General features: G+C 36.3%; 1 protein-coding gene across 3 annotated transcripts in view; it reads right to left on the bottom strand.

Annotated features, from left to right (window-relative positions):
- mid2 (midline 2) overlaps positions 1-14,497 on the bottom strand; it is a 156,537-nt gene extending 142,040 nt beyond the window's left edge. For 2 of the 3 annotated variants that reach the window (XM_058797639.1, XM_058797640.1), the window contains exon 1: positions 14,408-14,497. In XM_058797639.1, coding sequence (XP_058653622.1) covers positions 14,408-14,458 — 51 coding nt within the window. In that variant the 5' untranslated portion in view covers positions 14,459-14,497. The remainder of the gene's footprint in view (positions 1-14,407) is intronic. The other variant, XM_058797643.1, reaches the window with a different exon arrangement.
- Positions 14,498-15,053: the final 556 nt, after the last annotated feature.

The following is a 15,053-nucleotide window of genomic DNA, read 5'->3' as shown; positions in this document are numbered from 1 at the left end:
TCATGCAGTTATGAGCCTGCTGCTGAATTGCTTATCACACTGGGAAATCTGTCTTTTGAAATATGAAGCGTGTAAAGCGCTGGATGGGAGCATAATTTCATTACAACAAAATGGAAATGTATGACTCAAACTCTTGTTTTTTTTTTTTTTTGGTTTGAGAGACCGTGGAATGCATTTTTAATCCTGTATGATGAGAATATTACACTGAAAGCAGCGGTTTAGTTCTTATATTTAGGATAGTATACATGGACAACATTCGGTCTGACTTGACAGCATAACTAAGCAGCTGCTGTCGGTCTTGGCCAGAAGGCAGAATAGAAATCGCTGGAAAGGTCACTGATTATCTGGCCAGGTCTAGTGTCACATTTTAGAAATCCAACTGGGCTGTGTTCTAACAGCATGCAGTCTTGCAAATAGAGTGATAGAATCAGAAAAGTGGTCTACTGTCAGGAAGGAGCAGATTTGGGCATAGTTAAGGCAGACAGATGGTGACCAGTCATTTCACTGATTGGCTGCTGGCCTTCAAGGTCACCTTTTGAATGGCTGGAAATTACTCTGACCGCATCTGACCCGACAGGAAAATGGTTTTGGGAGGTGATCACTGCTTCTAGTGTCTAGATTTGGGCTCTTTTGACGTAGGTCAGTAAAATTGCCTTCAAACTGTAAAAATGTTTGTAATTTGTACAGAAAAATCATTTAAAAATGCTATAAAACCTATTAATTGGTTAACTTGCCTTACCATATGTGGTGAAAAACAGGTTTAACATTGCATTTCATGTAATTTTACTGAAAAATGCTATATATGAATTACCACACTATAAAAATGTTTTCCCCCCTCCAAATCTGTACATAAAACAAAGATTATTGGAGTATGTTTAACAAAGGATTTTTTTCAGTTTCAGTTTTTCTACTTTTAATTAAATGTGTTATTAGCCATTTCTTTGTAATTGTTTCTGAAACGTATCTGCAGTTCCTGAGCGAAGTTTGTTTATACACCCAATTTCTTTCATTGCATATAATTTATGGTTAGAAAAGAAAATATGAAAACAATATTATATGTTTGTTCTTAGTAATGGTTTATGTTATTTGGTTAATATTTCCATTGTTTTAGTGTCATGTGTGTATATGTGACCCTGGACCACAAAACCAGTCTTAAGTCGCTGGGGTGTATTTGTAGCAATAGCCAAAAATACATTGTATGGGTCAAAATGATCCATTTTTATTTTATGCCAAAAATCATTAGGATATTAAGTTAAGATTATGTTCCATGAAGATATTTAGTGAATTTCCTACCGAAAATATATCAAAACCTTCATTTAGACAACTTTAAAGGCGATTTTCTCAGTATTTGGATTTTTTAGCACTCTCAGATTCCAGATTTTCAAATGGCTGTATCTCGGCCAAATATTGTCCTATCCTAACAAACCATACATCAATGGAAAGCAATTTTGAAAAACTGACACTTATGACTGGTTTTGTGGTCCATCAGGGTCACATATATATTTTTTGGACAAGCCTTTTCTAACCTATATTATCATGTTGGTTATCAGTACATCTTAAGTTAAACAAACAAACAAACAAACAAACAAACATATTTTGTTAGTTCAAGTAGCTTAGTATATTAAAATTAAAATATACAGGCACTAATATGCCAGTCTGTAATCCTTGAAACATTGTCACTGTATTTTTTACATTGAATTTCTAGCAACCACAGCATGCTTTTTTTGATGTTTCAAAACCACTCAGAACACCCTAGCAAACATGGCAACACCCTTGCCTTGTGGTGTCAAATTGCATTTTCTTCAGAATGTGTTTATTTGTTTGTTTTCAACAGAAAGCATTATTGTCTTACCTGACAGTTGCCTACACAAACAGAACTGTTGCTTTTAATGATCATTAATTTTATCTCTGGTGGTCATCATGGCATATTTTAGTGTTTCATCCTGTCCCAGCACCATATGTTCTGGTATGAAGCTCATCATGTCCAGCAGTTACCTGTAGAGCTCAAACAGATATTATATCCAACATGCCTTACAGGCACATCCTGTCTAAAAACTTTAAAACCAATCTCATCTTTAAATACACTGAAGCTCAGTCACTGAATAAATGAAGGGAAGAATCAGACTGCCGGCAGTTACGAGCAGAGCAGATATCTACAGTATAAGTGGAAGCCATACTTCATTGCCTCATGAATAATTACTGTCAGGAACTGCACTGTTTTGACAAACCGGCGCTGTTAAATCTATCTAGTATAAAGCCTAGCACTGATTCTGAACTGTAGATGTTTGAGTGTTGCAGTGATGGACAAACAATGTGGCGCACAGAGGACGATGGTAGGGCAATAAATGTACAGTATTTCTCATAGATTTATGACACATCTGTGAATAGGAAGCAATGGAATGTCAGATGACTTTTATGGTTTAAAATAGGGAGCAATTATATGATGCTATCTTTCTGATGTATGAAATTGGCAGACTCTTTGTAGTGGAGTCTTGTGGAACTTTTGGAGGTCTTAGATATTATGTGAGTTTGATATGAAAGCCTCTAAAATCTTTGGCAATCTAGAGATGAAAAGAAAACTGAAAACTGTCTTTCTTGAGTCATAATCACATTTATACCACAAAAAGGTGTTGCACAGACTTTATAATGCTTGCATCCTATGAATCACAATCACAGGAAACAGTGCACCACACTTTAAATAGTAGATTTGAATTCAGATTTTGATTTAGATATTATCAGGCACAGCCAAGAGAATACAAGAAAATGCACATATTTTCATGACAGCAGTGAACAAATGCACACACACACACACTGCTCCAGCGCCCGGGGAGCAATTAGGGGTTCGGTGCCTTGCTCAAGGGCACCTTAGTCATGGTATCAAAGGCAGAGAGAGTGCTGTTCATTCACAATCCCCACCTTCAATTCCTGCCGGCGCGAGAATTGAACCGGCAACCTTCAGGTTACAAGCCCGACTCCCTAACCATTAGGCCACGACTACCCCTGATAGATAGATATGGATCTATCTATCCATATGCTTTATTTTAGTGTTTTGTTTCTCATTTTAGTTAATGGTGATTATGTATATATATATATATATATATACACACACACACACACACACACACACATACATACACACATATGTATATACAGTAGTCAACATTTGAAGTGGATCAAAAAAGTTCAAAGTTGTCCTAAGACAAGAACACATTTTGGTTTTAGGTTTTAGGACAACTCTGATGAAAGGTTTTGATCCACATCAAATGTTGACTAGTGTATAATAGAAGTGTATGAAAATGGAAATCTATGTTCATTTTGAGATCATGCTAAAGATTACATTGAACAGTGTTATTAAATTATTCGTTTTAAAGGCTAATTTTTGCAAGAGTTTTGCATAAAGGCAGATGTAATCTTAACACAAAAATAGGGGAAACAAGTATCCACAGTTAAATATCCAGTGATACTGATATATAAAAATGTTGTAACTGACACAGTACAGATATTTTGTGCATTCCTAACAATCCGTTTCATGCACAATCTAAAACAATTTGTCTTCATAGGGCCCCCACTGGCACCCCTTAAACTCTCCCAGTGTCTGCACTGTTAAGCTTCTCATGAGGCAAAAAACCTTAAGATTATAAATAGATGGATGCAGGAAGTGGGGCCAGATATACCCAATTGTTTAGTGTTGTCGCTTCTCTCAGCTCACCAAAAGAGAGGAATGCATTTAGACTAGTCTTCCAGGAAGAAGCAGGGAAAGGCCTGTTCTAACACTGAAAGGCTCATGGCATGATATCTTGAACAGTTGGGCTTTATAGTCGTGTGAGTGCTTTCATATGCAGGTACAAACATGGTGCCATGACCCTCTGTTCGAGTATGCTGTTATCACTATGCTGTGATGTTGCTTAGCTGGCCTATGGGCATATCATATCGTATCAGGCAAAATAAAATCATCACCTCACGTACTTGGGGGCAAAACTGTATACAGAGAAACAAGGAGACATTCTATATACATATCCAAAGTGCAAAAGCATATCTCAGCAACAGGCCAACAGAACCAAAGATGGGAAATTGTTGACATAAATGACCCTCAGTCTAAATAAAGTAACACTGATTCTCGAAAACTCCTAAGAGAATCACATCAAAGGCTGCATGACTCAGAAACACTGTGCTTCACTTCCAATAACATTAGAGAGCAAACCGGAGAATCCTCCTCAGACCAAAGCAGATGTTTAGGGCCTCTCAGCATCTGAACACACACTTCAAGCTTCAGTCAGGGAAAATAAATGATCAAAATAAAGCTGAAAGCTGATTAAACTTAAAATAGAAGCTATGTAAGATTTATGTGTGTTGATACTGATATTTACAGCCTTAGGCCCTATTCCAAATTGCTCACTTTTGTGGTCTTTATGAGAATGAGAATGAGAGGGAATGAGAATGAAAATGAGCTTTATTGCCAGGTATGTTTACACATACGAGGAATTTGTTATAGTGACAGAAGCTCCACAGAGCAACAGAATGACAGCAACAGGACACAGATAATAAAAAGAATAATATATAAAATAGACAATGTACAAAATAGCAAAAACACAGTATATAATATAGACAATTATGTGTGTACAGGTATGATATGTGCAAATTTAAAATGTAAATAAGTATGTGTGTTAAGTAAATAATGTATAATAGTGTTGTGTGTTCCACGTTTATTGTCAACTGTTCATGAGATGGATTGCCTGAGGGAAGAAACTGTTCCTGTGTCTGGCCGTTCTGGTGCTCAGAGCTCTGTAGCGTCGACCAGACGGTAACGGTTCAAAGAGGGTGTGTGCTGGATGTGAGGGGTCCAGAGTGATTTTGCCAGCCCTTTTGCTCACTCTGGATGAGTACAGTTCTTGGAGAGTGGGGAGGGTTGTACCAATGATTCGCTCAGCAGTCCGGACTACCCTCTGTAGTATTCTGAGGTCAGATTTGGTAGCTGAGCTAAACCAGACACTTATCGAAGTGCAGAGGACGTATTCAATGATGGCAGAGTAGAATTATTTCAGCAGCTCCCGTGGCAGGTTGAACTTCCTCAGCTGCCAAAGGAAGTACAACCTCTGCTGGGCATTTTTCACAATGGACTCAATGTGATTGTCCCACTTCAGAGAAATTTTGATGCCCAGGAATCTGAATGACTCCACTGCAGTCACAGTGCTGTTCATGATGGTGAGTGGGGGGAGAGCAGGGGGGGTTCTCCTGAAGTCCACGATCAACTCCACAGTTTTGAGCGTGTTCAGTTCCAGGGTGTTAAGACTGCACCAGACAGCCAGCTGCTCAACCTCCTGTCTGTAAGCAGACTCGTGACCGCCCTGAATGAGGCCAATGACTGCGGTGTCATCTGTAAACTTCAGGAGCTTGACAGAGGGGTCTTTAGATGTGCAGCCGTTCGTGTAGAGGGAGAAGAGCAGTGGGGAGAGGACGCAACCCTTGGGTGCACCAGTGCTGATCGTACGGGTGCTGGATGAGAATTTACCAAGCTTTACTAGCTGCTGCCTGTCTGTCAGGAAGCTGTTCATCCACTGACAGACGGAGGTGGGGACGGATAGCTGAGTTAATTTGGGCTGGAGGAGTGATGGGATGATGGTGTTAAAAGCGGAGCTGAAGTTTACAAACAGGATCCTCACATAAGTCCCTGGTCTGTCCAGATGCTGCAGGATGTAGTGCAGTCCCATGTTGACTGCATCATCCACAGACCTGTTTTCTCTGTTGGCAAACTACAGGGGGTCCAGTGATGTCCCTCAGATAAGCCAAAACCAGTCTTTCAAATGATTTCATGGCCACAGACGTTAGAGCCACAGGTCTGTAACATTATTCGCAGACATGCAACATACAAACAAGTAAAGTCAAAGTCAAAATTACTAGCATTCAAAAGTTTTGGTTGGTAAGATTATTTTGATGTTTATTTATGTTGATTTTGAGGTCTCTAATGCCCATCAAGACTGCATTTATTTGATCAAAAACACAAAAAACTCATATTTATAATGTAATATTGTGAATTATTATTGCTAATATTATATATAGTAGTTTTAAACTACACTAGTCCTAAAACCTAAAACCAAAATGCAATATTGTCTTAGGACAACTTTGATGAAACGTTTTGATCCACTTCAAATGTTGACTAGTGTATTTTAAAATGTGATTTATTCCATGGAAAGTGATTTTTTTGGCATGCAAAATAATTTTTCAGTCTTCACTGTCACATGATCCTTCAGAAACCATTCTACCATGCTAAAATGCTTTTATTATTATCAGTTTTGAAATCAGTTGTGTAGCTTAATATATTCAGGATTGTTTAATGAATAGAAAGCACAAAATAACAGCATTTCTTTGTAATAGAAATCTCTTCAGTGTAAAAGTTTCTACTGTTACTTATAATAAATTCAATGTCCTTGCTGCATTAAAAAAGAAAGAAAGAAAGAAAGAAAGAAAGAAAGAAAGAAAAAACTTGCTGACCCCAAACTTTTGAATGGTAGTGTGTAAATAGGTTATATTAAAAATTTTTAAAAAGCCATAGGTTTTTCTTTTTTCTCTTTAATGATTCAGCGTTTTGAACTGTTTGGCACTATGGATTTAAATAAAAACAGCAGATTGGATTTTGAGTATAATAGTTTGCATTCATACATCTTGTGCAGTGCACTTGCCAGATTTTGTGTTTTAATTTTTTAAGAAGCAATAAATGCAAGGAATGCTTCACAAAACTCTCATATTTGTCATACTTTTGACAATCCACAAATATGAGCTAGCAGCGTGTAAACAATCTTTTCATTTCTATGCAAATAATCTTCCTGCAAATGACAAGCATCTGCTCAGACAGACTATGCAGAGTGACAGTCACAAAAAAAAAAAATACGATGCTAACCCAAAGCAAAAGAGAGTGATGCTAATGAACTTTATTTACAACACTGGGAGTGTAACAACAATCGGTCACAGCGGGTGCACACAGCCTTCAGTTGACATACTGTTTTTGGGACACCTTTGCCCTGAAACACACTCCAGCCGCATTGGTTCACCAACATGATGTCTGTTCATGTTGGCTAAGAATGCCATTCACACATACCAGAGGATTGTAGTCATAACTAAATCCGTCTAGAGTTAGCGGCACCATTAGCAGTTTCACCGCTGACCTAATTAGAGCGTCCTCTCATAATGTGACAGAAGAGCACATGCAGCAGTAGCTGTGACCCTCAGAACGTCTGTCCCCTCTTCAAACTCTCGTCTCGTGTCTAGAATGTCACCAATGCTAATAAAGGAGCAGACCCTCAGCGGGGAGCTAAGAGGATTGTCTTGAACCGACCTCCGGTCAGATCGGTGGCAGCTATGAACACACCACACAGACTCACAGCTAAAGTTAGCTCTCGGAGGAAGACGTGCACCCCTCTGGCCTCAGCGAGGGGCTCTGTGTTTCTCTAGCTCACATTCCTTTGCATAACTCTATCGTGCAAAAAAGAAACTGAGGCAAAACAAAGGTGTAGGTTAAATAAGAATTATGACTAAAAAAGCATTGATAAAATCAAATGAAGTGTGATGCACGTTTGCATGGGTTCACTTTACTCTTTGCATGTTACATGGATTTGTCCATCATGGAAAGTCTGCATCGTTTGCGTGGGCTTTGAGATACAGCTAGATATATTTGAGCCTTGCTAAGCTTTTTAGTAGAACCAAGTGCAGTAGAAGCCCTCAGACCTCTGAGGAAATGTTAATTCGCTCTGAGCAAACAAACCATTACTGTGCTATAAACAGGAAACTTTTTCTTTGCGCAGCTGAAGAGATATTGAGCGTGAAAGAGCTAAAGTGCTATGGATACTGAGCAAATGGCAAACATTGTGTAACACATTAATATCTTATATCATATCATATCATATCATATCACTGGTACCTCTTCTGCTTTGCTATTTTCTAACATAACATATCAGATGATAATAATATAAAAATATGTTAATACTAAAATAAAATAACATAATGATGACCTCTGCTGCTTTTCTATTTTCATATGTTTTCAGTAATAATATAATGTAATATAAATATAATAAAAATGCCAAAACTAAAAAAAATAATAATACTGACTCCTACAGCTCTACTCTTTTTTTTTTCTCTCTATCTATCAACACTCATGAGAGCTATGAGAATGATGAATAGCCACATCTCCAAACAAACTTCCACACATAGTAAAGAACAAACAAAAGAAAAGCAGTAAATAAACACAAGGCATTGTGTTGTGCTAGTGTTAGTTTTGCTATTATTAGCAACCAGCTGTAAACACAAAATCAAGAATCAATGGCTCAGGCCAGAAAGAATTACAGCTGAGACTTTTTCCTTTTCAATAAGACAAGAGAATTGCAGGATACTCCCTAACAGTCCGGATCCCTGGATGTTCTCTAGCACACATGCAGCTTGAAGAGGAAACACAAACAAAAAGTGAATTTGGTGAGAATGATAGTTTGCCTCTGAATGAAAGACATAGACTAAACTCGCATCAAATGAAAGTCCATTTCAAATGATTTCTGTAGAAAAACCTCTTTATAAGCATTATAGATAAATTTAGTGAATGTGCCAATGTACCTACTAGACATTAGAGTAGCTACAGTGACTGACAACAAAGCTAATAATATTGCTCTATTGCTTATGTCTCTGTATTATTTTTGCTTGCATATTATACATAGGTTGAAAATAGCAGCAGTTTTGCTGTGGAATCTGAAACCAGTGATTTAAGAAAGAGAAAGTAAACATATAGTGCTCTGGACTGGAGAAGATGGCTTGGAACCAAATGAGGTGGAAATGCAGTAACAAAAATAGGACAACAGTTCCTCATAGATCTGGAAAAACCCAAAGAATGCCAACAGCAGTGTTGGGCACGTTACTTTAAAAAAGTAATTAGTTATAGTTACTAGTTACTTCTCACAAATAGTAACTGAGTTAGTAACTGAGTTACATCATTATAAAAGTAACTAATTACCAGGGAAAGTAACTATTGCATTACTTTTAAAAAACTGTTCAAATGTCAAATAACTTTGGATGCCCCCAATATTAAATATGTTAAATTAATGAAATGGACACTAAAAAGAATAAATTATTATTATAAAACATTTTTTTATTATTAAAACATTAATATTATTATAATCTACACTATTTATCTACTGACACTTATTATCAGTCAGTCAAGCATTATAATATAATATTATGATAATTTAATATTATATGATAATAGAACTTTAGTAATTAGAATAACCAAGTATGAATGTATATTTGTCATCAATATAAAACGCACTAAGGATTAATGAGCTGCTGGGTTCATGAATATTAATCACGTTGTCTGCGTTCGCTCGAATTGATTTGCTGAAATCAAAACAGGGACGACAATAGGTGAGCGCCAGCCAATGAGATTGTGGTTTGCGCATTAGTTCCGCCCACTACCAGAGAAAGCGGCAGTTCTTAAAAGCTGAAGAATTCCAAAGGAACTCCGTTATTTTACATGTAGTGCGTCAATTCTATACGTTATGAAAGACTCTCTCGCTCTATATCTTTCTTTGCGTGCGTGTATGTGAGAGAAAGCGAGGCGAGTCGTGCGCCTTCACAATAGAGTTTATGGTACGTCAAATACAGCTACACCGCGCATCCATTCAGGTGAACTGAAAAATTAAATTCTAATAATATAATATAGTAACGCCACATTTTATTGTCAGTAACGGTAACGGCGTTGTAACGGGGGAAACAGTAATTCGTTTGATTACTCGTTACTGAAAAAAATAACGCCGTTATTCCCATCACATGGCCAACAGTAACAGCCATTGTTAAACCGAAAACCCACAATACATCTGTGTAACACTCAATAATAAGCAGATTTTAAAATATGAATCACTGTCCAGATATTAAAAGCATCAAATGCAATAATGAGAACAGTGTTTCATTGTTTTATGTCACCATCTGTGATTTGATTGCAACATTCTGATCATTTGTACATATGAACAAGCATACCTTATGCTACATAATGCAGTCAGATTGTAAATACTCAAGTTCTTGATTTTAAATGATAATTTAACATTTTATTATACAATTCTATTATTATTATAGATTTCAACACAAAAGGCAAACACTAACTCACATTTATTATTGTTGTTGTTTTTTTTTTTTAATAAGACTTCATTATAATTTGGACCAAAGGGAATTGTATATTATGAAAGTGATTTACAACGCATACATAAAGCGAATGATTTTGCAATATAACAAAGGTTTTATTTTAAAACTGTGCAACCCTGTGCTGCGCTTGCAAGAAAGAGTCTTTATAGGCAGCATTCATCCTTCCCTCGACAACCAAAGACAAAGGCTCAACAATAAAATATTTTATTCATCCTGTTTCATTTAGGAAATGTTCAAATAATGTAACCTCAAGATGCAATTAAAATTCAATCATATAATAAGGTAGTCCAGTATAAACAAAGCAGCCTTGAGAATTCAGAGTCCTGTCTGTTTGCATAACCACTTTTTTTTAGAATATAATTTAAACAAAGACTAGGTAATGAGAACCTGGTTAATGAAGAGCATAAATATAAATATCCAGCTCCCAACCGTCATGTGTTTAGGCATAAGACACATTCTTCTCTCTCTCAGTATTTCCTTTGAGAAAACATTAGATTTCAAAGCCAAAACAGTGCTTTACTGATTTCCTACAAAGGAATGCTAAGCCTATTTCTTGCAATGAAAGAAAAATACGAAAAACTTTCCATCACGCAGGGAGTCTTGGAAAAGATGGAGATGTAGAGGTTTGGACAAATCAAACTGCAGCTCTCGTTTGACCAAGTGTACCGTACAGTAACAAGAGCAGCGTGTTGCTCTGCTTCCCACCATCAGAGTAATGATAGCTGGATTTATAATGAGGCCTACAGGGAAATGATTGAAGATGTCTTCTATTCTGAGCAGAAGAAAAAGTGAACACTTCAAAGTGTGCTGCTGGCAGAAGAATTCTTCATGAACCTTGTATGAGCGGAGCGTAAAACCTAAGAAGTGTATGGAACAGAGGGACCTCAATACACAAGCTTAGATCTGGTTTACAAGCAGAGCAGAGAAATTGATGAGTGCCTATGGCCATAATAATAAAAAAAACCATATCAGTTGTATCTTAAAATTAAGCACTGGAACCTCTTGTATTCACACCACTCTTTTAAAGTAGACTCAAAATTGTCTTTAAATTGACTTGTGGTCTTTAAAAGAACCAAACATGAATGTTGTCCAAAACAACATTGGACCCCATTGACTTTCATTGTATGCGGAGGCAAAAAAAAAAGACAGTAAAAATTTATTTTTCAAAGTTGTAAATAAAACAAAGATTATTGGAGCATGCTCTCTACTTCAAAATTGTGTGAGCGAAACTGGTTATTAATCTTATTTTTGTGAATTCCCATTTTTGGTGAACTATCCCTTTAACTCTTTGCGTGTTGTGTGTTGACAGATTGATGTGGATTGGGCTTTATTTTCCAGGGTGTCACTGAGAATCATCAATGATGGGCCTTAAACCTGTCAAAGTATATATGGAGTCTGAAGGCTCAGATCACATGGACGCTCGGATCTGACAGGAACTTTGACCTCAGTCAGATGCTTGACAGCGGCTTGACTTTGAGAAGACGCAGCAGGTTCCCCTGAAGCATATCCACTGACTGAGCTTAAAATCGCTCTTCTGTCTTGCTTTTAAGATCTGACTCAAAAGCAGAGCTTCAGGTGCGAAATCCTGAAAAATCCTCAAGCTGTGCTCGCCGGGCCTGAAAACAAGCAGCGGCAAGAGCAAATTCATATACTATGCTCTAATTGGAACATATGGTCTATGAAAGCCATTAGAAAATCTGGATGATGGCATCTGATATCTCTTTGCGGATACAGAGTTTGCCTGAATGTTAACCCTGTAAAGCCTACTGTATCAAGCGGCATGTGTGCTAGACATTTCTAAGGTCTCTAAATTATTAACATGAACAAAATCTTTGAAGAAAAACCTATTGTACACAATCTATTACATGCTTTCTGTCATCTGATTGATCATTTAATTTTTTTTTTTTTTTTAGCAAGTAAAAGGCATTTTAGTATAACTGTAAAAATGTTCACCTTCAGGTCGTGGTACACATGGCTTTTTGCACTAAGAACTTTACAGACTTTTATAATGTAAATATAAGAATACATTTTATAGTGTTATATAGTAATATTTCAAGATGAATTGATGCAACTTTGGTTTACTTGATTATCTATACATCACACACAAACACACACAAAAAGTTAATATTTGAGTATCAAATATGATACATCTGGCTTTTAAATTTTAAGGAACATTTACTTGTACATCTTACATCATCATTGTAATTCATTGCATTATACACTATATTGCCAAAAGTATTGGGTCACCCCCTTCTAACGAACAGGTTTGACTACTTTAGTAATTTCCATGAGTACAAATCTTAATGTTTAAGCATATAATGATATTCTAGGGAATTTTGTGCTTCTAATTTTAAAGCAACAGTTTGGACAGGACCCTTTTCTATTCTAACATGACAATGCCTCTGTGTATAAAGCAAGGTTCAAAAAGAAATGATTGTTTGAGTCAGTGTGGAAGAACTTGACTGGTCTGCAGAAAGCCAAGTCCTAATTCAAGCTGAACACCTCTGGTGTGACTTTAAATGCAGATCTTGAGCCAAAAACTCTTTACCAAACACCAATGACTTGTACATACACTATATGGACAAACGTATTGGGACACGTCCTTCTTTAGAACAGAAAAAGGCACTTCCAAAACTGTGGCAACAAAGATGGAAACATAATTAATGTATTTAAAAATTGTATTTAAAAGTCATTGGTGTTTGGTAAAGAGTTTTTGGCTCAAGATCTGCATTTAAAGTCACACCAGAGGTGTTCAGCTTGGATTAGTTCTTCCACACTGACTCAATCAATCATTTCTTTTTGAACCTTGCTTTATACACAGAGGCATTGTCATGTTAGAATAGAAAAGGGTCCTGTCCAAACTGTTGCTTTAAAATTAGTAGCACACAATTCCCTAGAATATCATTATATGCTTAAACATTAAGATTTGTACTCATGGAAATTACTAAAGTAGTCAAACCGGTTCATTAGAAGGGGGTGACCCAATACTTTTGGCAATATAGTGTATATACTGTATATATATATATATATATATATTACAGGCGGTACATATGGGTTTACACATATGGGGATACACATGATCGGGGTTTAAGCAGAATAAATGTATGGAGAAGTCTGTTGTTTATTTATTATATCACACCCTCACAAGCTATATTACTTAAAGGTAAACTGTACCATGTCTATGCAATAATTTCTGTACACTCAGAGGAACATTTCTGGTGTAAGTGCAAGGGCTGGTGACTTTGAATTGACTTACCACTTTGATAAGCAGACAAATTAAAATTGCTTTCACTGAACTGAAACAATGAGCATGACAGAATAACAGAGCATGTGTCTGTGGTCTGTGCGCCTTACGTTGCTCATGACTGGGTCTGCAGCTGACTAGAATGATGATACCTCATGTAATGAAATGTTACAAATTTTTAATGACTCGTAAAAGTGGGATTCAGAGTAAAATAACCTGAGCAATGTGAAGTGATATCACATAATTAAGTCATTTTAAGGGACCTGATACGAAAGACAAAGGGATGAAGCCGCATAAATTGGGTCTAGTATCAGGATTGAAAGAATAATGACTCATTTTAAACAAGCTGGGATATTACAAAGCGTTTTGATAATGAACAGCTTTAAGCACAAATGATCCAGTAAGCACACATATGTTGCCAAAGTGTCAGTGACAAAGCAAATCATTTGAAAATCACAGTGTGCTATTTTAAAATAATATTTTGTGTCAAGAATTCTTAAAAAGAGTGGATTCTCACATACATTCAGAATCACAAACACCATAAAACCGCTGAATATTGTTCTAACGTGCGATTTTAGCATGCTTAACATTTCAGCATTTTTAAAACGACTTATTTAAGATGAAAACACACAGATGTCTTGTTGATGTGCTATCATGATGGAGGTCAAATCGGACGTTTCAAACATCTTTACAATGGCATGATAGAAATGACCGGTGTTATGTTTGTATGGACGGACTACATAAATCTGCAAATTTAACAGATGCTTTATGTCTCCGAGGACTCAATCCACATTTGCTCCTCTACTGGAGATGGCCTACCAAGGCTTGGTGGAGAATTAATCACTTGCTTTCAGCCTGAGGCAAATCCATCAGTGCATGGGAATACTGTGGTGTGTTTCTTTGTTAGAAGGTATTTTTGATTTCCCTGAACAGGCTCATATCTATTTAGCCTTAAAGATTTATGCATTAAAATATAGGACACCGAAAACTAACCTTGAATCGCAATTCTTCCTCTGTCAGCTGGGAAACATTTGTGCATGACATGCTGTACGCTGGACAGGCTCAATTCCTCATCAATATCAGAGGAGAGAGCGACATCTAGCGTTTGATTTGACAAGTGTTTCTACATCATGATTTACTGCAAACCTTCTTCAAACTGCCTGAGAATATCAATCAACTATTTGCTTTTCTGTCATTTGTTCATGAAATATTACTGTTCAGTTATAATCATGGAAATTAGTACTTTTGGCACTCCAAAAAGAGTCATGCTGTATTGCTGTTCTGTCTTTACATAAGTCTACTATCTGTCTTTGTATGTGCTATTCAAAATAAAATAAAATAAAATAAAATAAAATAAAATAAAATAAAATAAAATAAAATAAAATAAAATAAAATAAAATAAAATAAAATAAAATAAAATAAAATAAATAATAAAATAAAAGCATGCTTACAATAATTAATTTCATTTATTAAAGGGATAGCCTCTTGTGATGATCCATCTCATTTTCAAGGGGTCCAAATAATTTTGAGAGTTCACAATTATTTTTATTAACTCAGAATTGTGGGATATAAATGTGCAATGTGCACAAGAAAAAAATTGAATTTCAAGATGTTAACTCGTAATTGAGATATAATTTCA

Source organism: Onychostoma macrolepis, chromosome 14, assembly GCF_012432095.1.
Source record: "Onychostoma macrolepis isolate SWU-2019 chromosome 14, ASM1243209v1, whole genome shotgun sequence".
NCBI classification, from domain to species: domain Eukaryota; kingdom Metazoa; phylum Chordata; class Actinopteri; order Cypriniformes; family Cyprinidae; genus Onychostoma; species Onychostoma macrolepis.
The sequence above is the reverse complement of the archived record's forward strand: the minus strand, read 5'-3'. Positions and strand labels throughout refer to the sequence as shown.